Source organism: Trichechus manatus, unplaced genomic scaffold, assembly GCF_000243295.1.
Source record: "Trichechus manatus latirostris isolate Lorelei unplaced genomic scaffold, TriManLat1.0 scaffold00131, whole genome shotgun sequence".
NCBI classification, from domain to species: Eukaryota; Metazoa; Chordata; class Mammalia; order Sirenia; family Trichechidae; genus Trichechus; species Trichechus manatus.
In genome coordinates, this window is record NW_004444067.1 from 1,169,802 (window position 1) to 1,193,815 (window position 24,014).

The window sequence follows — 24,014 nt, forward strand, 5'->3', positions numbered from 1 at the left end:
ATTTAAAAAAATATATTTGTAAGACTTCTGGTTAAAGACAAGAGATTTATAACTGGAATTCCCCTCTTTATTCTGAGATCCCACTAAATTAATAAAAGAAGTAACAGCTGCAAGAGGGAGATGGGAGATTTCAATGAAGTTTTAGAAGACAGAGAAGAGATACATGGTAGCTTAGTAGGATGAAGAAGGCTACAACCTCAAGTGCCTGAATGAGGGAATGCATGAGATGGAGGCTGGTATCTTTCCAGGACCCGAGAAGCTCAGAACCTTGAAGAATCCCAGGCCCAGGGGCGGACAAGGCTGAAGGACAGGGCTGACACTAACGAATCAGTTGGACCCTGTCCCCGTCCCATACAGGAGTGGACTATCCAGCCAGGATAATAAAATGGGAGAAAAATGTAACTTTGGAAACCCAAGTAAAATGGTGGAGAAGGCAGGCAAAGGTATAAAGCGAGAATGATTGAGTCAAAGTCTGCCTAAGAAACGGCTTGACATCCCCTTCTCTCATCCTCACCACAGCCTGGCTGGAAGTCTCAGGCAAGAGACCAGAAGACCCTTCTTTGGGAAAACTGAATCATCCAAGAAAAAAAGGTGCGTACATATTCACATTTGGAGGTTTCCAAACGAAACAATGAGTATATCATACCACTCTACAACTGCCCTTACGTCAACAAAGCAAGCCCTACCCATGCACACAGGGTCTTCAAATAGCTTTTTACTGCCTTACTCTTACATGTGATTCTGCAAAGGAACCAACATTTGAAAAGAAAAAAGGCACTCGATATGAAACAGACCCAACCAAAATGAAAAGCTAACTTAGAATAAGACAGCGCTAGAGCCATTTTCTTAAAATTGTTGTCTCCTCAGGATAGCCCCTCACCCAGTCCATTTCCTGAAGTTGTTTTTTGCCTCGGAACTTCTTTGAAAAGAATCAGCCACCAGCTAGCCAGAATCGGCTGAAACAGGTCCCGCCCTCCATCTTGGCACTCCAGATGACCTTTCGCTCATTAATTGCCTCATGCATGATAACTTCTTCGCCCCTGGGTGGAGAGCTAACATGCTAATACATAAAAATGGGTAACTTCCTCCTGCGTTGGGAATCAAACCCAGGCCTTAGAAAATACTTACTCATTCTAAAATGCTCCACACCTGCACAGGCCATTTTATATTCTGAAACTGATCTTAGCCATATAAACCAGCCTCAACAAGCTGCCTGTGAGGCAGTCTTGGATGACATGCAGCCCTGACTGTCTCCTTGCTTAGCCAACCAATAAAGCTTGCTTTTTGTTTCCCTAACTCGGTCTCTGTCTTATTTCGCCCCTGGATGGGGTCACAATGAGCAGAACCCAGAGTTCCTGGCAACAAGAAGACATAAATTAAAACTAAAGAAAGCTTCAGTGTTACACAAATCCAAATTTTAAGTGAAATTAAATCTGGTCCATAGCATTTCACCCTACCAGAGACACAGAAGGTGACTTATGACAGTTTAAAAGTCGACCTGCTAATGGCAGAAAGGCGTGGGAGTGACACCATACTTCTGAAACCTCTGACTTCCTGCTTTGAGGTAACACCCAAATGACTGGATCAGCAGGGTATATATACTTGCAGCTGCAGCAAAGTTAGGTAAAACGAAAACAAACCTTTAAAAAGCTTAACAGCTTGTAAGAGTGAAATATCTAAATAAATTACTTTTAGCCAACCATGTCATTAAGTTGCCATTATTTGTTACTTACATCTTGAAACATTTTGTTTTCCTGCTTTAGTCTAGCTTCTTTATCATCTGAGAGTTTGTAAGCATTCTCAAATGCTTCTTCTAAATGCTGCAGTCTAGATTTTAGCCGAATGATGGTATTGTCTTTTTCTTTATTACTTGTTCTCATTTCCTCAATCCGTTCCTGCAAAATTTTGGAGGCACTGCTGGCAGCACTGAAGCGTTCTTTTAAATCATTCTACAAAACAAAAACAAGGATAATAAATTATTTTTAATGGGGAAAAAAGATATTTCAGTAATAACTAACGAATTATGGGCATTAAAATATAAAAAAAAATACAAATGGAAGATCAACAAATTTAATATGTTGTTATATCCGGGGGCAGAGAGTCTAGAAGGGAATACTGCATTAGATTAATAGCTCCATAAAATTATCATACAGTATACCCGTTGCCATTGAGCCGATTCCGACTCATAGAAGCCCTAATAGGACAGAGTAGAACTGTGCTGCCCCATAGGGTTTCCAAGGAGTGATTGGTGGATTCCAACTGCCAACCTTCTGGTTAGCAGCCATAGCTCTTAACCCCTGCAACACCAGGGCTCCATTATACGTTATAGACAGAAAGTAATGTCTGAGGCACTATGATTCTAGGAATCACAGAAGACAGTTGCTACTATAGATAATTTTAATGAGGAAAAAAATAACCATGGCTATTAGAGAAATGATTCTGAAATTACAGCTGGAACTTGCTGCCCAACGTTATTATTTAGGAAAAAACAAATTACCATATTCTTTCACTTACTATGAAAATAAAATTAAAAATGCATCTGATAATATTGATATTCATTCCACAATCATTTCTTGAATACCCACCAGATGCCAAGCACTGGATAGCTGGAATCATAAGATTAACAAGAAAGACAATAGTCCCTGACCGCATGAATCTTACACTTTAGAAGGGGACAAGGATAACTGAAAGGCAGCAAAGACAAGAAGATAATATACAGAATGAAACAGGCATTTTCCAACAAAACCTTGTTTATAATGTTATATGTAGAAGAATAAAACTTGGTAACACATGAAAACAGTGATTTATTTAAAAGTTTATTCACTCCTAGCTACATACCCCCCAACACTGAAAACATGTCCACACAAAATCTGAACATGCACGAACATTCATAGCAGCATTATTCATAACGGCCGAAAAGTGTCAACAACCCAAATGCCCATCAGCTGATGAATGGAGACACAGAACATGGTCGATTCGTACAGCAGAACAGTTATGACCCAGCCATAAAAAGGAATGAAACGCTGCTGATGCTACAACATGGAGGAACCTCAAAAACATGACACGGAGTGGAAAAAGCCAGACACAGAAGGACAGACCTTGTGACTCTACTTGTGTGCGATGTTCAGAACAGGCAAATCCGTAGAGACAGAAAGAAGATTAATGGTTGCCAGGGGCAGGGGGAAGGGAGGAATGGGGAGTGACCGCTTAATGGGCACAGGGTTTCTTTTAAGGGTGATGAAAATGCTCTGAAATTAGATAGTGGTGATGGTTGCACTACTCTGTGAATATACTGAAAAACCACTGAACTATACACTTTAAAGGGGTAAAATTTTATGATACACAAATTATGTCTCAGTTAAAAAAGAGTAAAACTATATCATGTGACAACAGCAGCACGCAGAATATGAACTTACTCAGCAATAAGACATCCTAAAGAAGAAACCCATAACCAATGTTATCATAAAACTATTTGTCTCTGAAGTTCAGTTAACAAAAAAGCTTTTTAACACGAAGCCACTAGAGCAACGACAAAAGAGTACTTACCACTTCTGTCTCCAGTAAGTTATTCTTATTTTCCAGTGTTCTCACGCGACTAGTAGCTTCATTCAGAGCACTGTCTAACTGGCCACATCTAAAAACCATAAATCAAAACTAAACAATTAAAGGATAAAAGTCTTTCCCTTAAAAGTATTATATAAATCTGATTCTCCAATATAGAACATATAATAAATTCTCTACTGTTCGCTAAGATTCAGGATGCCATTTTATATAAAATATATCCCAGTGAACTCATACCATACAATCCAGAGAAAATAACAGGTTTCAAAACAATCATGAAAAGATCCTCAAGAAATAGGAAAAAATTAGAAGATATACATAAATTAGCTTGACCTTAGTTATGAAAAAAATCAATATATATGCATATATCCTTATATATGCATAAATATCTTTAGAAAGACGCAAAAAATTAACCTGGGATATGAGACTAGAGGTCAAGGTAGAACCCTTCTGTATTATTTCAAATTTAGCATGAATGTATTATTCTTATAATGAAAGACTTTCTTTGTAAAGTTAATTATCATAGAACCTCAATATAACAAAATAGAAGAATTCAGTTAACATTTTGACTCAATGTTTAATGATGTATTGTGAATGATAAAGGCTAACATTTATTTGGGACTGATTGTACACCAGCTCTATGTTAAGCAATTTACACTTATCCTCACCGTCCTGTGAGTAAGGATTGTTATTACTCCCATTTTACAGATGAGAAAACAGAGCCAGAGAAGATAAATTACTCGATGAAGGTCACAGAGGTTGTACAAAGTCACGCTGGAATTCTGGCTCCAGAGTTCAGGCTACTAACCATTATGCATCAATGCTTCTTGGAGATTAAGTACTGATGAAATTAAATACTAATAAAATTGTTCTTGAAAGAAAGCTCGCTTAAATAGTCAAGTCTCCGTGTGTTAACTGTGTTACTGTTTTCACTGCCTGATATGCCAGACATCACGTTCTCCGAGTGGCAACTGTGTAACGTAACAACCTGATATCACAGCTGGCCTACCACGTAAGTGTCCTTGGCCCCATTACAGTACCGATGGGATTCCTCACTTTGCAATTTTAAGTTTGGGAAAAAACAAAACAAAACAGGTGCGTATGCTGATGGCACAACACTGGCTTCAGTCTTAGGTCAAAGGTTTCTCCAGTTCTAGACGATTGCTAGTTTCCATGTTGTTCCTACCGTCCTCTGTAACACATAGTTGTATACTGTAAGCCAGGTCAAATCCTTTTGGGGAAGGAGGAGAAAGTAAATAATGTATTGCTATTGGTTTGCATGCCCTTATTACACTTACTCTAATATCCTACCTTGCTGTTATTAACAACCATTACAACATGTCCATTTTTAAAAGCCTGACTTCCCATTTGCTCCACCTACATCCTGTCCCTATACTATCTGCGCTAGCAGGTTTGAGATAGAAAAAGGCTTGAACTAGCTATCGTTTCCTGGCTGCCTTCTTTGGGCCAGTGCTTCATTAGGTATCGTATACTTCCTGCCTTCAACCTGACAATGACAGAGTCCACTGGTAGGCTCCTCTCATGCTTCTGGTTTCCAACTGAAAGCACCTGTGCTCATCTTTGCCTTCTTAAAACAAACAAGAACTAACTTCCCCTAGCCTGCCATCTCCCTTTTCCTGGCTTTTTTTCTGGCTCTTTTCAAATTATTTCTCCCTGTCATCCCATGCTCCTGCCTACCACCAAGGGCAAAATGGAAGCTGCAGGAACACTCAGGAACAAGGCAGCTGTGCTAACTCCACAGCAACCAAACGCTATTTAGCATAAAGGCTAGTTTTCTTTAATTCTGAAAGTTAAATTACTAACTAGACCAGATTTCAGTTCCCTCCTAATCTCTTTTAAAAGCACTTTGTTTTTTTGTTTTGTTTTGGCCTTAGACAAAGAATCTCTGGTATCATGGAGACCTGCAGCAGCTTTTAATCTGCTCAGGTGCCACTTAAGTGTAAAGCATGGTACAAGTACTTTGCTACTAACACTAGCTAAAAGGTCGAACTGTGTAAATAGTTCTCTCTAAAACAGGTGTAAAGCCATTACTAACATGAGGCCTTCCCGGCCCTGTGTGTCTCCAGGGCCTTCTGAGCGGGCTATTTACCTCCAGGGGTTCACGCAGCCTGGCTCAGGAGAAGATGCGCCATTTCTAAAGGTCACGTGTGGGCATACAAAAAAGGCTGATACCTGCCGTAGGACATTAGTCCCAGACTTCATCAGGGAGTCCCCAGAGCTAATCCTTCCATAAATGACATAACGCTACATATACAAAATCTGCTCAACTCTTTCAGCGTTTTGCCCATATGAAACAAACGGCCACATGTCAGTGACTGATGCATTATATGTGGCTGGTTCAGATAATCACTTAGGCAAACATGATTCTGTGTTAAAATGTTCAAATCCCAAGTGTATGTTTTCAAAGTGTCTTAACATCACAGTGCGCTGCACTTTTGGGGAGATCACGTATCCAAGCTGGAGGAACACCAACTTCCCAGTTAGGTTTTAAATTATACCTGTCTGCAAGAATTCGATTGGTTTTCTTCCACTCTTCAACGGCGGAAATTTCTTCTGCCTCCAGTTTCTGTTGCAAACTATTTATTTCTGATTCATAATAGGCCCGAAGGTCCGCTATATGTCGAGCGTGCTTTTCTTTCAGGTTCTGCCTAACCCTGTCAGCAAGAGGAAAAAGACATCTGAGGGAAGTACGCCCTGTCTCTCAATCCCGTAGAGAAACCAAGAACGTAATCGTTCTATAAAAGCAAAAATTCAGCCACGTTTCCCTTGCACACCCACAGAAAACGTAATAGATTAATACGTAGAAAGTTGACAGCAGTTGTTATAAAAAAGACACACTACTTATTTTTTAAATGTTCTATCTTAAGGATGCTGTATCTCCTTTGTTAAATTTAAGATTGTGTACATTACTAAAGTTCAATATAAATCATTTTCTTCATTCAAGCAGACACAATAGAAAATCTATTAACATTACAAGCTATTCACCGAAATACATACTTAGACAATATCACAGGATCTTCCAAGGAAGTCAATGAAATGCATTCTGGGACACTGTTGGCTGTACCTGGAAGCTGGGACTGACTGACTGAGGCTGGAGTTACCATGACAGTGTTTTCTTCATCGATGGTGTTGACTGAGATATTGTTGCTACTGACGGTATACACTGAAGGAAACGTGGAACTGCTCCTACTTTCATTTTGGAATGCGTGATTTTTCCAACAGTCCACTGGGGAAGTTTTCGTATTTGAAGGGTAATTTGGGAATCCAGATAACTGAGAAGCGATATTACTTGCTTGTGAAAATGAGTCTATGTCAGAGTGACTAGACATACTAGGTTCTAGAACAGACTCTGGTGAAAAGGAAATTCTGTCATCAAGTATATTCACAAAGTCATGTGGCTGAATCCCTGAAATCTGCTGATTTGGCTTCCTGTGTAACGTTGGATCGAGAGTCAGTACCTAAAAATAAGACGGACAACAATGAGATTTCCTCCTCGTAGTTGGCGTTTGTTTTGTTTGTTTTTAAGCAAGTTGGCTTTAGATCTCTGAGGCAAAAAAGCCTTAAGATAAAAGTCAGAATCATTAATCTTTCATTTTCACTCAGCAGGATGTTGACAACTTTACCTCAGGTGGATGATTTGGAGTGGAAGCAAAAGTGAGATTCCTCTCAGGTAACTGCTTGTTTTCCCTTTGTTTTTTATGATAAATATCCTTCAGTGATGGTAGCTTCATCTCATTACTAGTATTAGACTTAAAGATATGAAACAAAATTATTATTTAAATGGTATTACCAGCTATGAAAAAAATTTACTGATACCAAGACTAGCACCATAAAAAGATCGTGAGAGATTTCTAATAAAATTTGAGAATCTAGTCTGTCAGATTTATAATCTAAGCTTAGAAGTCATTATCTATTATTATGAATCTCCAGCAATGTTCATATCCCCTAACAATGAATATTAAGGGGATAATCTGAAACTAAGTTATTTATTTAGTAGCCTATGAGCACTTTCAAAGTATAAAATCTCTGGTAGTCCTCACTCAAAATAAGAACCAAGTTTTGAGGGAAGAAAAGGCTTCATAATGAATGACTGAAGCAGAATGAGGAAAGTTCTGGCAGGATTAATTTCCTGTGACTCAGAGGGACAGGTATCAGGAGATGGAGCGCCTCATCTATGTAGTTATATTCATGAGGTCTTTGAAAGAGTTGACAGACAAAACGAAGTGTTAAGAAAAAAGTTCCTTAATGAAAATAAGCCCCTAATTTAACTAGTAAAATAAGATAATGACTCCACCTCCTTTCCAAAGCTTGAAATCAGGGCTTTCCTAGGATAGAAATGTAGCAAAGAGATTAAGTATTAAATGTCTAGGCTCCAAAGATTACACCACCAGGCTTAGATTACTTACAGGTGGGATTTATCATAGGGCATGACCATGGGTACCATTTAACCCTGGGCTGCAAATTGAAACTGTGAACATTTTCTCAAATGAGATTATAAATTAAACCTGAGACACTGAAAAAAGACATTTATCACAGTTTTATACTCACAATTTTATGCCTCATTTCCAGACCCTACATAGGCTGAAGAGCACCATGAATTAATATTTTTTAATAAATCCTATAATTAACTTGTGAATAGGACAATTAATTGTATTTTGTGTGTGTGTGTGTGGTAAAAGCACTCATTTATTAAATGTAAAGACTTAAAATTGACCACAATTTCCGTAATCCTGTTTCAGAATTTTACTTTTTAATATACCAAGAACCAAAAGTCCCTTTACAAGCCTTGAAGCTTGTGCCAAGAAGCAGTATTCTCACCCTGGCCTACAGCCTGAGGAACCCTTGCCTCCTTGCCTGTTGGCCTGGGTGAACAGCTGGAGTTATTCTATTGAGAATTCATGGCACCATTTTTCCACCACTTTTATGATGTCCTTTTCTTTTTATATCTTGACATCTTTGAAGTAAGGGTGCATCTTGTAATTAACAGCTCTTACAATCACTTTCGGCCAAGTGGCAGCTATGCCGTATTGTCATTGCCTGCTCAAAAGCAAATATTGAAGCCATCAAAATTGGCCAAACAGGCATTAGCAGCTTGGAAGACAATCCCAGAGACTACAGTGGAACCCGCGAGAACCAAAAATTTAAGGGAAGGGTGGATCAGACATGATGAGCAACATTCCCCATCTGGGAGTCAAAAGCAGACTAGTTCTACACAATTACAAGGCCAGTTAAGAGCTCAGCACCAAGGCCTCCCGTTCTTGCATGGACTGTTTAAAGGAATGCCAAATCACCAATGCTCTTGGTGGCAACAAACAAAGACGGTATGTGGAAAAACAAGGAACCAACACAGAGTTGAAAGGAGAGAAGTGTGAACCTCTGTATCTGAAGACGTTTCAACCAATTTATTTCCCTTGGGTTTTCCTTTTTAAGCATGTATGGGAGTGATATGATAAAAATTCATGCTTAATTAAGTCTAAAGCCTCTTTCTACAAGCATAAAAAAAAATATATTCCAAGTGATAAGACAGCTCTAACTGGCAAGATTTTATTTTCCTGGTAGAATATCAAATGAGGAATCTTAAAAATTGACCGCATCACCAAGGCCTCCACCGGACTGAGTCCAGTACAGCTAGATGGTGCCCGGCTACCACCACTGACTGCTCTGACCAGGATCACAACAGAGGGTTCTGGACAGAGCTGGAGAAGGATGTAGAGCATAATTCTAACTCACAAAAAAAAGACCAGCTTTACTGGCCTAAAGGAGACTGGAGAAACCCCGAGAGTATGGCCCCCAGACTCCCTTTTAGCTCAGTGGTGAAGTTACCTCCGAGGTTCACGGTTCAGCCTGGAAGTGGACAGCCCCGTAAAACCAAATGAGACTAACGAGGTACAGGAGTCCAGTGACAAGGGCCAGAAAGCAGAAGGGGACAAGGAAGCTGGTGATAGGGAACCCAAGGTTGAGTAAGGATATTGTTGATGTGTTGTGAGATTGTTAACCATTGTCATAGGGCAACATTTGTAGTAACTGTTAAACGAGAAACTATTTTGTTCTGTAAACCTTCATCTTAAGTGAGAATAACAGCACAATTTGAAGAGCATAGTGAATGTCACTGAACTGTACATGTAGACATTTTTGAAATGGTGTATCTTTGGCTATGTGTATTTTCACCAAAAAAAAAAAAAAAAAAGAAGAGGTTGAGAAGTTAGAGGGTTGATATGTTGTGGGGTTGTTAACCAATGTTATAAAACAACATGTGTACTTCTGTTTCATGAGAAACTATTTGTTCTGTAAGCCTTCACCTGAAGTACAATAAAAAAAAAAAAGAAAATTGACGGCATCTTAGATTCAGCAAAATACAACAGTATTTATTTACTGATGTTCAAAATCAAGTAACAAATATTGTGAGCCCTGTAATTACATAGCTTTCCAAATCTTCTTCTCGTCCCGTTACAATCTCACTTCCCCCCTACTTCCTGTCTCTTCTTATTTATCTGTCCTTTTATTCCTTTGCTGAAGTATGGAATGCTGGCTTCCATCACTATCTGGGACTGTTTACAATGCCTTGGTTGTCCCCAATGCCCCATCTCCCTGTACACATCCCTCTCTTTTACATTCTCTTGGTTATTTTAATTGTATCTCTCTGTTGTGGACTGAACTGTATTCCCTTAAAAAGATATGCTGAAGTCCTAACCCCCAGTACCTGTGACTGTGGCATCATTTGGAAACAGGGTCTTTGCAGATGTAACCAAGTTAAGATGACATCATATTGGATTAGGGTGGGCCACAGTGACTGGTGTCTTTATAAAAAAAAAAAAGGAAGAATTTGGACCCAGAGACAGAGGGAAGACGGCCACGTGAAGATGAAGGCAGAGACTGGAATTATGCTGCCACAAGGCATGGGATACCAAGGACTGCAGACAGCCACCAGAAGCTGGACAGGATAAGGAAGGAATCTTTCCTAGAACCTTCCGAGAAAGTGTGGCCTTGCCAACACCTGGATTTCAGACTCCAGAACTGTGAGAAAATAAACTGCTGTTGTTCTCAGTCACCTGATCTGAGATACCTTGTTACAGCAACTCTAGGAAACTAGTATACTCTCCTTCTCTCCAATCTTACTCCTTACATTACTCGATCATAACTCAGAAGTCAAATATATACATCCACATACACATGCTGAATAGTTTTATTTCTTTACTCTAAAAAGAACAAAATATTTTACACTTATATTGTCCATAAATAAGTCAGTGGGGAAGGTAATAGGATGGCAAATCCATGCGGGGTCTGAAAAAGGGGAAGCAGGGAAGAGCTGAGGATCTCCTATAGACAAAACAGTGGGCACGAAACCATCTCATTTAATCCTCACAAATCACCACCCAGGTGCTTTTAATTCCATTTGTAAGTAACTTTCCTGAGATCATATAACTAGTAAATGACAGAGAATTTGAAACAAGGGGAATATGATTCTAAAGCCCATGCTTTTTCTAATACATGAGAAGCTGAAAAACACAAAATTTATAATGGGATGGAGTACCTAACTACATCTGTAAAACACAAGTATACACACACACACAGGTAATCCGTTTTTAAATCACCTGGCTTGGTGACATATCCGTGGAGGAGGACGGCACAAGCGTCTTCTCTAAAGCCTCGGGCAAAGAGTGATACATGTCCTTCTCCTCTAGCTTCCAGTAAGTTAGTCCTAACACACAAACACCCAGAACAGGAAAGGGTGAGGACAGAAAACAAAAATGCTTTCTAGATTAACTTATCTATTTGAATAAAACAAACATGAGAAATAACTCGGTTTTGGCTATTTGATTACAGCAAGTTGAACTGTGATGAGAAACAATTCTTACAAATACCTTACTGTTTAAGACTCCTAACTTAATGACTCAAATATTTAAAACAAATTTTATTAAAAGTCAAGATAAAGTAGTGTCATTTAAAATAGATAAAAATGTCTTATGAATAGTATGCGCTGATAAAGAATCAACAGACAGAATTCAATAATTCAAGTATTTATTGAGCATCTGCTGTGCCAGGCGAGGGGGGTTATCAGAGTATAAGTAAATCATGGAGTACCTACACCATGTTAGAAGGTTGCAAGCACTGTAACAGTGAAAGAAAAAAGGAGATGTACGCTGTGGGGAGGGCAGTGGGGGGCCCTCTTTGAATAGGGGTGCCAGGGTTGGCTGTGAGAGGGTCTTAGCCATTTCAGCCATCTGTGGGGGAGCCCCCACATAGAGGGAAGAGCATTCCAACCAAAGGGAACAGGCAATGCAAAAGCCTAAACCAAGAACCTGTCTGGCATATCTGAGCCTCCCGGCTGAAGCAGAGGGAGAGAGTTGTAGAAAGTGAGGTCAAAGAGGTCACGGGCTAGATCCTGCTGGGTCCTGGAAGGCCTCTGGCTATTCTTCCAAGGCCACAGAGAAGACCGCAGGGTTTCAGCACAGGAGCCGCAGGATCTGACTTCTCTGACAAAAGCTACTATGGCTACTCTGCTGAGGAGACTGCAGGACACGGGGGAACAGGGGGCTGGTTAGGAACTTGTGTGGCCCAGGTGACGGAGAGGATGCTGGCCCTATTAAGGTGGGGGCAGTGGAGGTGGTGAGAAGTGGTTGGATTCTGTAAAGAGGTGGAAGGCAAAGCCTTCTTTACATCCTGAAGAGTTGGATGTGGGGTGTGGGAGTCAGTGTGTAAAACCATTAAGACTGGAATGCTGGTCTCCAGGGACATTTAGCTCAACTGGTACAACATAGTTTATAAAGAAATGTTCTACATTCTACTTTGATGAGTAGCATCTGGGGTCTTAAAAACTTGTGAGCAGTCATCTAAGATTCTTCACTGGTCTCACCCCATCTGGAGCAAGGGAGAATGAAGAAAACCAAAGACACAAGGGAATGATTAGTCCAAAGGACTAATGGACCACAACTACCGCAGCCTCCACCAGACTGAGTCCAGTACAACTAGATGGTGCCCGGCTACCACCACTTACTGCTCTGACAGAGATCACAATAAAGGGTCCTGGACAGAGGTGGAGAAAAACGTAGAACAAAATTTTAATACAACACAATACATACACACACACACACACACACACACACACACACACGCACAACCAGACTTACTGGTCTGATAAAGGCAGGAGAAACCCTGAGATTATGCTCCCCGGACACCCTTATAGCTCAGTAAGGAAGTCACTCCTGGTGTTCATCTTTCAGCTAAAGATTAGATAGGCCCATAACACAAAACGAGACTAAATGGGCACAGCAGCCCAGGAGCAAGGATGAGAAGGCAGGAGGGGACAGAAAAGCTAGTAATGGGGAACTCCAGGTCAAGAAGGGGAGAGTGTTGACATGTCATGGGTGTGGCAACCAATGTCACAAAACAATATGTGTATTAATTGTTTAATGAGACACTAATTTGCTCTGTAAACCTTCATCTAAAGTACAACAAAAAAAACATTTAAAAAAAAAAAAAAAGACTGGAACGAGATCACCCTGAAGTATAGACAGAGAACGGTTCCCAGAGGGTCTGAATTTGCTAATTCCCTTTGGAGCGCCTCATAGTGCTGAGATGATTTTTTTTTTTTTTTTTAAATAATTCCAAAAGTACTTCCTTCTGCCTTTTCAGAACTTGTAACATAAAACTAAGACAAGGAAGTTACCTCTACCAGAAGAACAATGCATAACATATTTACAGAAACTGCTCTCATACACTATATCTGATTATCATCTGATAATGACAAATGCAAACAAATTGTTGGAAAAAAAAATCTAAGTAGTATACCTGTTCCTGAATCAGATATCCACGAATCTGGACTTTCATCTGGTTTACTGAGGTAAAAAGCATGAGATTGTGTAGCAGCTGTGAAATCAGGCTACAAGAAAGAAAAACATTAGTTGACAGCTAAAAGTCATCAGGCACAAACTGCCGACCAGAGGAACCTTCAGAAGGTCTGTGGAGGACGAGGCCCGGCTTTCTCCGTGGTTACACAAATGGAAAATAATAGAAATTCATGGTGAAGGGTTTTCTTGCCCTGTGTGATTTACAAAAGTTTATTTTGGTTCTCTGCAGGGCTGGAAGGAGAAAACCAGGGGCAGGTGTATTTAATGAGTTCAGAACTAAAGTTTATAATTTACCATCTCTTCCCAAAAGAAGTTTGAGATGCCTATAATTAAAGTCATTTAGTATAAAAATGAATGTAAATATCATTAACATATAACCACATTACATACATCATTAGCATACATCTCCAATAAATCAAATTAACTCCAAAAACTGCAAATCAATAATTAATATGAAGTTTATATATACAAATAATTGGTTCCTATGAGTTGGAATCAAGTCGACAGCAATGGGAGAACCAGAAAAGACACAAGCTGCTAACTTATCTTAATTCTAATAAAATTGTCTGAGTGAAGCTCTCCCCACAGTATCTCTGGCACTGCCATGAGAAATCTGTTTCCAAACAGGGATATTGGACAAGGCTACTTCTAGCAGAATTTTTCTCATCAGTTCCATCACCCTCAAACTTTTCCTTTCTGTTAAAAGTATTTAAATTGACCAGACTTACTGGACCAGTTGAGACTGGAGGACTCCCTGAGACTACTGCCCTGAGATACTCTTTAAATCTTGAACCAAAACTAGCCCCTGAGGTCACCTTTTAGCTAAATAACAGATTGGTTCACAAAATAAAGAATATCACCCGTGAGTACTGTGCCCCTTTAAAAAATCATCTATATGAGACCAAACAGTCAACAATTACTTTAAAACAAAGATGAGAATGTAAGGGGGCAGGGAAACTAGATTAATGGAAACAGAACAACCAGAATGGAAAATAGAAAATGTTCACATATTGTGAAGAATGTAACCAATGTAACTGAATAATTTGTGTAAAACTGTTGAATGGGAAACCAAACTACTGTGTCAACATTCACCAAAAAAAAAAAGAAAATATTATTAGGGAAAAAAAAAAGTTGTATTTGCTTAAAACTCATCCATGGTAGTAAAAGTACATTGGAATAATAAATAATAAAAATCTACTGCCAAGAAGAGGAATTATCACCTCAGCCTTATAAGGCACCACTTAGCTTCATTTTTATCAGTAAGAAATTCCTCAGTCATCTTTTGTCTCTTCCAAAACCCCTGCTCAAATTCCGTCAAGTTCCAGTACTGAAAAGACCAGGAAAGGGTAACTGGAGAAGACCAAGTCAAATAATGCCCAGTAAGAGACTGTGTCCTCTCCCAGATTCTGAGGTGAAAAATCGGGTGCGCTCAGCTGACACGAACGGTGGATGAGGAGGGCGCTTACCTGACAGAGCTGCGTGCTGCACTCTTCTGAGCAAACGAGGCAGCCCCTGAACAGGTCCAGCTTTTACTGAGAAATGAAAGTACAGTGCGGTGAAAAGCCCTTCTGAAACGTAACCCCTCTTAGCTAAAGAAGCTGGCCTCAGACTAACACAAGGACCTTAATTAGTTTCAGCAACGGTCTGTTAGCCCATCTGAAAAACAACCACAAAGCCCTTCAGCTGGTGAAACGGTAAATTCAAGACAGCCGGACACAAAGAACCAAGGAAACAAAGAAAAGACTTGAGCTTTGGGAAATCTTTAGGCTAAACAATATACAATTTCAAATAGCTATTGCCCAAAATAAACTACCATTGTACAAAAAGAAAATTGGATCAGAACAGAATCCTGATAACTAGGATGGCCCGATTTATAGTGAAAACTGGACAAAATGGGAGATGAGATTAACAGGAAAATGCCAACTTTTGTGAAGCCATAAAATGTGGTTTGGAATTATGCAGGGGAGAGATGCATTTCAGGTTGTGGTGTGTTTAATTCACCAACCACCATCACCTCAAAATCAAAATCAAAGCTCAGAAATATCAAAGAAATTTGATTTCCCCTAATGAGTTAATACCAAATACATCATTCACCTCAAAGGGGGGAAAAAAAAAAGAGGAAGAAGGGGGAATGAGACCTGCCAGGAGATGATCCAAGAAAACAAAAGGATAGACTTGGAGAGACTCGTTCCCCCTCACAGCTTCCACCCTCTGCCCTTGGGGATACCACAGAGGCAGAAGACTACTAAGTAGGCCTCCCACAAGGGCATCTCTCGGGAACTGCACCTGATCATTTGCAGCGACCCTGATTCTCCACTGAATTGGAGAGAAAAGTTAGGCTATACCAGTGGTTCCCAAACTTTTCTTGTTGTTGTTGCCGTCCAGACAAGTCCAACTCATGGGAACCCTAAGTGTGCAGAGCAGAACTGTGCTCCATAGGGTTCTCAAGGACGTGACCTTTTGGAAGCAGATCGCCAGGCCTGTTTTCTGAGGCATCTCTGGGTAGACTTGAACCACCAACCTTTCAGCTGACAGCCGATGCTTAATCATTTGGGCCACCCAGGGACTCCTTCCCAAACTTTACTGCACCTGTGGAGCTTTTAAGACTCCTAGCACAATGGGTCACACCTCTTTCAGAAGGAGTCAAAACTTCTGGGGTTGGCACCCAGGCATCAGTATGTGTTTAAAAACTCTCAGGTGACCCTAATGTGCAGCAAAGTTTGGGAACTACAGGGCTCTGTCAAACCTATGTTGAGTTACATTCACAAAAGACAACAAGAAAATAAGTGAATCTATTGAGTTACATAACCAGAAACTCAAAATTTATCAGAAGAGGAAAAATCTCCACAAAATGAAATTTCAGGGAACGTAACAGCAGAAGAAAAGAAACTACTATTGATGAAAGCATTCTCCCTTGATGCCAATCTATTCCAATGAAAACAGTAGTTTTTATCCCAGTCTCCTTTAAGCTATCATACCAAACAAGGATATGCCACCCTGGAATCCTTGATGGCATACAGGTTCCAAAGAGTAGAACCACCCACACAGCACCAACAGGCTTTGCTAGGCCACAGAGGTTTCGAGTTCATGTAGCTTTCTTCAACTTCACATCCCACCTCCTCAACATAATCTGAAAAAGTTCGAAGAACGGTTAGACTGACCCATTGCCAGCGAGTCAATTCCAACTCATAGCGACCCAGTACGACAGAGCAGAACAGCCCCCATGGGGTTTCCAAGGCTGTAATCTTTACAGAAGCAGACTGCCATATCTTTCTCCCACAGAGTGGCTGGTGGGTTCAAACTGTTAATCTTTTGGTTGGCAGCCGAGTGCTTTAACCACTGCGCCACCAGGGCTCCTTATGGTGAGATTAGGAAGACTAAATAGCCATGGGCTGAAGACAGAAAAATTACTGAAAGAAAAGAGAAATAAATAGCACCTTAGGAAGGCTGAGGGACTATGTTCTTACAATCTTGATTCTCTAATAGATCTTTTTCATAGAATGACAGAACGGCTGTGTTTAAGATGACCACAACATGGCCAATTTCTAAAGGTATCAGGTTTGCAGAAAGACCTAATCTTGCAATTTCAGTGTATTACAGTAAACAATTCTATCCTCTGGCAAGTCAGGCCCACAAAGGCTTTAAAGGTGTATTAAAACTTACCCCATATCTCTAATTCTTTAACAAAACAAAACTGCCGAGTTAGCAACAGGGTCACGTAGAATTTAACCATTTAATCTCTTATATTTAGATTATAAATTCAGAGCTGTCCAAATTTCAACATTTTAAAAATAAAGCATCTTACTTAAAGTACTCAACAAATATACTACTACTTCTTATAACTTAATAGTAATAGATATCATTTGAGGCATTCTTTTTTTTTTTTAACAATTAAATTAATTACTCTCTGGCTAAATGTAAACACCTGCAGTACAAAGAGAAATAAGATCTTTACAAAATGGTTGATTTTTTAGAGTACTGTATGCTCACTCATTTTGTTTTTCTGGCCTACTAAAGAACCAACACCCCAACGCAGTTGAGTCAATTCCAACTCATATCAACCCTATATGACAGAGTAGAATTGCCCCATAGGGTTTCCTAGGCCGTAATGTTTATGGGAACAGATCACCAGGTCTTTTCTCCCGTAGAGTGGAGGAGCAGCTGATGGGTTCAAACTGCTGACCTTTCGGTTAAGAGCCGAGCACTGAATGGAACAAATTAACAGTACAGAAGAAAGGGCTAAAAAACAGGTATGTTGGTGAATGCGTATAAACTCAACATGATGATCACAGCCAAAGCATACCGAGAGAAGTGATTCATCACTTACTTTCTCGCTTAGCGACTTCTTTGCTTGCTCACTTCCTTGCATAGATTTTGAACGTCCCTCTTCTATGTGTGCTCTCTTTGGTTGGTTCTGCTTCAGCTTTTGCGCCCATGATGTTATAGATTTACTATTAAAAGGAAAAAACCAGAATTACTTTATGTCCTTCACACATAATGCTAAGTATCAGCGGATGCTGTGTCAGTGGAAAATGCTTTGAGTTGTTTTTCTAATAGTGAAGAGATGGGTTTTTATTGAGTTACCAAAATTTCCTTTCTCAAGTTCCTCTAGGCAAAGTAAAAAGACTACCAGTGGTCAATAATATACATAACTTGTAGCCATGGAATAGAACAAAAATCACCATATTGGCCCCTTCTCTATAGGACTAAACCTAAATCTACAGTGAAAACCTGTTTCTTGGCAACAACTAATAATTATACGTGAGGACACAAGATTTGTGTTGCTATAGAGAAATACCTTACTTTACAAGATGTATTTCAGCAATATGAAATTGAAAAATTAGGGTAAACCACATAATTTAAAAAAAAAATTTACTGTTTACAAACATTCAGCCACTGACTCCTTTACTAAAACGTATCCTGAGTCAAACAAAATGTCACTGAACTTATAAAAACTCTCCTTATGGTAACTCTTATACACAAAAAAATAAATTAAATTGAATATGCTTGTATACAATTTTTGGTTTCAAATTATATGAACATGTGTGATGAAATTCCACTATGAATACAGTCCTGAACTTTGACTTTTGGCACGTTTATGGTGACTAGAAAACAGGAAAGGTATTTTTCTGGCATGGTCTCCCACCTTAAGAGCTTAGCAGTCTTATAACAAGTGGAAAAAGTCAAATGGCATTTGTATGTGGTGTGCTTTGCTTATTTCAATTTTTCAAAGGCAGTAAGTAAATAAAAGGCTTCAATTTTAATGGTAAAACTGATAAATGTTCAAATACGTCTCACTACATTATAGTCCCAATAAACCCATTGCCACTGAGTCAATTCCGACTCATAGCGACCCTATAGGACAGAGTACAACTGCCCCATAGGGTTTCCAAGGAGCGGCTGGGGGATTCGAACTGCTGATCTTTTTGGTTAGCAGCCGAGCTCTTAACCACTGAGCCATCACTAAAAGGAGCTTTAATTTACTAGATTCTAAATTTAACAAACAGGTAAAATTCCTTTCAAATGACAGAGAAATTCCACTTACCTATTTGTTTTTCCACTATATACTTCAGAAATCTTATTTTCTCCAAGAAAATTATGTTCAAATTCACCAGGAAAAACAGAAATATCATCCTTTAAAGATGCACTAAACTCTTCAGCAGTCTGTATATAAAAACTCTTATTTTTTACACCACCTAGAAGTGAATCTGTCTGCACCACAGGTGCTACATACTGTTCTTTGGAAACCTCTGTGTCTTCCATGAACTCTTTGGGGTCTTTGGATTTGCAGGCATTTAATTCTGAGATGCAGAAGGTGCCATATCCGCTGCTCACTGAACTGCTATCCACATTGCAGTCTGGTTGTGATGGGGATGATTCTTGCTGCATTTCAGGTTCTTTAGACTTCGGTAAACTGAGAACAGATTCATTTCTCTCACTGTTTTCATAAAAAAAACCCATTGGACTTTCTGAAGATATTTGTTTGCTTGAAGAACTATCATAAGGAGCCCAGGAAGCATTACTGGTCTGTAACTTCACTAAGTTTTTGATCTCCTCTTGTATACGCTGAAAATAAAAGGTTACAGATTTGGGTAAGAAAGTATAGGAAACATCACATTTTTGCAAATGTTATAAAAATGCTCTGTTTAAAAATAGCATTGAATGTTACTCAAAAACACAAACACTTGTACACCAATGTTCACTGCAGCACTGCTCGCAATAGCCAAAAGGTGGAAACAACCCAAGGGCCCATCAACAGATGAATGGATAACAAAATGTGACATGTACACATAATGGAATATTACTCAGCCATAAAGAGAAATGAAGCACTGATAAATGCTAGCACATGGACGGACCTTGAAAACGTGCTGGGTGAAATAAGTCAGATAAAAAATGACATATATTGTATGATCTACTTACAAAAAATATCTAGAACAGGCAAATGCACAGAGACCACAGTTTATTAAGTGGTTACTGGGGTTGGGTAAGAGGGGGCAATGGGGAATTATTGCTTACAGGGTACTGAGTTTCTGTTAAGGGTGATGGAATAATTTGGAAAGGGATACTGGTGATGGTTTCACAACATGGTGAATGTAATTAATGTCACTGAATTGTACACATAAAAATGGTTGAAACTGTGTGATGGATAAGGTTATGAGTCAACTTCACTGGGCCATGATTCACAGTGGTTTGGCAGTCATTTGATGTTGTGATCACTTCCATGATGAGACTTGATATAACGGGATCACCTCCATGATGGGATCTACTGTGAGTAGCCACTGAAAGGGAGTTTCCTTGAGCATGTGGCCCGCATCAAATACAAGAGGACATTCTGGTCAGGCTCATGGACTTTTGCTTGCTCTGGATCCTACAGCTGACCTGTGGATCATCTGACCCCCGGTTCTCGGGACTTGAGCAAGCAGCTTACCTGAAGTCTTGCCTGCCAATCTTGGGATTCCTTGATCTTCGCAGCCGGTGAGCAACAGCCCTGCTCTCTGACCTGCTGACCTTGAGTTCCCCAGCCCCTGCAGCTACGTGAATCAGGAGAAGCCTCTATGCTGACCCACAGACTTGGGACGTTCCAGCCTCCACAACTGCATGAGCCATTTCCTTGATATAAATCTCTCTATATATGTATTTACACGTTTTACTGGTTTTGCTTCTCTAGAGAACCTAGCCTAAGACACTTGGTACCGAGAGTGGTTCCAGAGAAATAAAATTGTAAGGATGAGTTTTCTAAATTGGTTCTCAAGTCTGGTTAGTCTTAAAGATGCTGATGACTCTGCTTCAAGTAGTAAAGAGGGCACTGTTAATCCATGGAAAGCGGTGGCAATACAAATACGTAAAATATCACCACCTACTGATCAGGGATTGGTGAAAGGCGAGGCTCTGGGTGACTGCACGTGTGATACATTTTACAATTTTGTCATAATGAGAAGTATAAGGAAGCTGGTTGGTTGGTCCTACTTTCGCTAGACAAACTGGTGAAAGAAATGAGCTAACGCCTTCAGAGTCAAAGCTGAAGCGCCACATGAACAACCTCAAAGTTTCCACTTGTGCTTTGAAAGAAAGCCTTATTTCTTCTACTAACAGTGCTGATACTGCCAAAAACAAAACCCAGAGTCTTATCGTAAGAGTGGCTGAATTACAACACCAACTCAATTGCCAACCTCGAGAGGTATCTGAAGTTAAAGTGAGGGCACTGATTGGGAAGAAATGGGATCTTGAAAGTTGGGATGGGGACCTCTTAACACCAAGAAACAAGAGCCAGGACAAAAGCGCATCCTTTGGAGCTGCGGTCCCTGCACTGAGAAGCTCCTTGACTGGGGAAGATTGGTGACAAGGACTTCCCCCAGAGCTGACAAGACAGAGAAAGCCTTCCCCTGGAGCTGGCGTCCTGAATTTGGACTTCAAGCCTCCTAAACTGTAAGAAAATAAATTTCTCTTTGTCAAAGCCATCTACTTGTGGTATTTCTGTTATAACAGCATGTCTTAGTCATCTAGTGCTGCTACAATAGGAATAGCACAAGTGGACGGCTTTGACAAACAGAAATTTATTTCCTCACAGTAAAGTAGGCTAAAAGTCCAAATTCAGGGTGTCAGCTCCAGGCGAAGGCTCTCTCTCTCTCTCTGTCGGCCTTCTCATCAGTGTTCCCCCCCGGACTAGGAGCTTCTCTGCGCAAGGACCTCAGGTCCAAAGGACGTGCTCTGCTCCTGGCACTGCTTTCTTGGTGGTATAAGCCCACCCCCAACCCACCCTGGTCACTTCTCCCTTTTATATCTCTAGAGATTGCCTCAGGACACAATCCAATCTTGTAGATTGAGTACTGCTCTACTAACACAACTGCTGCCCATTCTCCCTCATTAAAATCACAGAGACAGGATTTACAACATATAGGAAAATGACACAATATCGGGAATCATGGCCCAGCCAAACTGATACACACATTTTTGGGGGGACATAATTCAATCCATGACACAGCACTAGATAACCAAGACAAACAGCAAATGTTTTATTATATATATTTTACCACAAGAAAAAAATTATAAATATGAAAAAAAGAAAACACAAATTCTAGTAAAAATCAAACAAACCACAAGGTAATTAATTACATCATGTCCTTAAATGTTACTCTCAAGATAATATGTATGCTTTATCTTTAGTTTATAAACAAAACTAGTATAAGGTATTAATTGGTTTTTCTGCAAACCTTACAGATATTAAAAAATGGTAAAGCAAAAAGCTTAATGAAAAAATAACAACTTACTTGAATTTGGTTGTGGAATTGTTCCTGCTGGGCAACTATCTGCTCTTGGCATTGTTTTTCCACCAAACTGAATAGCTGTAACCACCTGGTCTATTAAATCATAAAATATTTTAGTTAAAAAAGAACTTTTTAAGGTAATGCTTCACAGAAAAATTCCTCCAATGAGTAAGTGCCTTTTTTATAAGTCTAATTAAACAAATGGAGCCCTGGTGGCACAGTGGTTAAGAGCTCAGCTGCTAACCAAAAGGTCAACAGTTCGAATCCACCAGCCGCTCCTTGGAAACCCTCTGGGGCAGTTCAACTCTGCCCTACATGGTTGCTATGAGTTGGAATCAACTTGATGTCCATGGGTTACAAGTTTATTAAACAAACAGTTATAAAAACATAGTTATTGCAAAAAATACAAGGACATAGAGTTGAACACCCCTATCTTACGTAGCCTGTGATTCTGAAAGTCTGGTAAATCTTATTTTTCAAATGGCATCTTTGTTGGATAGCATCTACTATCATTTCGGATTAAATAACAACTGGTGGTTGCTCTTAATATTTGTCTTATGTTCTTCTTCTTCCTTTCCTCATACCAGCTAATGATTTCTTCACATTGACACGTACCCAGAAGAAGAATCCCACATCCTAAAGCAAGAAACAGTTTGGTACCATGAAAATTTGGCCCCTAATTATTTGCCCTCTAACTAAAAAACTGCTTTTAAAGTCAGATATTACACCGTTTTAAAGCACTGCAGAGCTGAAAAAGGAATGAAAAAAATCACTCTGAACACCTGTGGGACTGGCCCTCAATTCCTTCATGGCCCACTTTCTGGTCCTGGTTCTCCCTGACTCCCAAGAGCAGTCTGCGTTCTGATGGTTATAACCAGACTACGCCAAAACACAGTAAGGAGGGAGCCTGCCTACATTCAATCTCCAGGCTGGGATACTCTCAGTAATAGATTGCACGTGATAATGTATAATAGCGATACACAGCGACCGTGAAAACCAGCTCTCAGGTTAGTCTTTTCAACGTCCACTTCTAAACACTGCTTCCAGGGACCTGCACGACCCACCTCATGCACACATTCCAGCTCCACCTCGTCCCTCTCTGCCCCTCTGGCCTCTTTGTGTTCCTTGAACATGCCGAAACTGTCCTCCATCTCAAAAGCTCTGTACTTGCAGTACCCCCAACCCCACTGGTAACAAGGCTAGCTTCCTCTCATCCTGCAATTTCAGCTTAACTGGCCCCTTCCCAAGCCCTCCTAACAGCTTCCCTCCTTCTCGTTCTCCTGGTTATTTCCCTCAGAGCAACCACCACAATCAGAAAGGCTCTCTCTCATGCGGCGTGTTAACTTGTCTGTCTCCCAGCCCTGCCCTCACTCCTCCTCCAGCACGCAGCACACACTGCAGAGGAGAGAACAGGCACTCAAACCTAAGCCTACATGAGTACAGTAAAATGCATATTTCAAGTTGTGCTTTTCTTAGTATTACAGACTAAAACACACCAGAGACCCTCCAGGTTCGTGCTGAAAGCCAGTTTTCAATTCATAACATCTGAACTATAACAGAATTAAGCGGACCTCTGTAGAACAGAACTAAGGTGAAGGAGGAAAAATCTCAGGATTGAAAAAAGAAGCTTTCAAAATGAAATACAGCTTTCCTGATAGGAAGTATTAATTCTAAATCAACTAATTTCAGGGCAAAGTAGGCTAGATCAAATTAAGTTCTTCATCTTTTCAACCTAGCTACAATATACCCACTGCTGTAGACTCCGACTCATAACGACCCTACAGGACAAAGCAGAACTGCTCCACAGGGTTTCCAAGGC

The 24,014-nt window shown here is 40.0% G+C and overlaps 1 protein-coding gene across 7 annotated transcripts in view; it reads right to left on the bottom strand.

The window, feature by feature from the left end:
* Positions 1–24,014, bottom strand: part of MPHOSPH9 (M-phase phosphoprotein 9) — a 61,430-nt gene that overhangs the window by 23,595 nt on the left and 13,821 nt on the right. For 6 of the 7 annotated variants that reach the window (XM_023739223.1, XM_004384983.3, XM_023739226.1 and 3 more), the window contains 10 exons: positions 22,199–22,288; positions 18,976–19,496; positions 17,758–17,881; positions 13,372–13,462; positions 11,175–11,281; positions 7,206–7,331; positions 6,580–7,040; positions 6,081–6,236; positions 3,547–3,634; positions 1,734–1,949 (listed from right to left, as the gene is read on the bottom strand). In XM_023739223.1, coding sequence (XP_023594991.1) covers positions 1,734–1,949; positions 3,547–3,634; positions 6,081–6,236; positions 6,580–7,040; positions 7,206–7,331; positions 11,175–11,281; positions 13,372–13,462; positions 17,758–17,881; positions 18,976–19,496; positions 22,199–22,288 — 1,980 coding nt within the window. Of the gene's footprint in view, positions 1–1,733; positions 1,950–3,546; positions 3,635–6,080; positions 6,237–6,579; positions 7,041–7,205; positions 7,332–11,174; positions 11,282–13,371; positions 13,463–14,896; positions 14,963–17,757; positions 17,882–18,975; positions 19,497–22,198; positions 22,289–24,014 lie in introns of those variants that run through there. The other variant, XM_023739228.1, reaches the window with a different exon arrangement.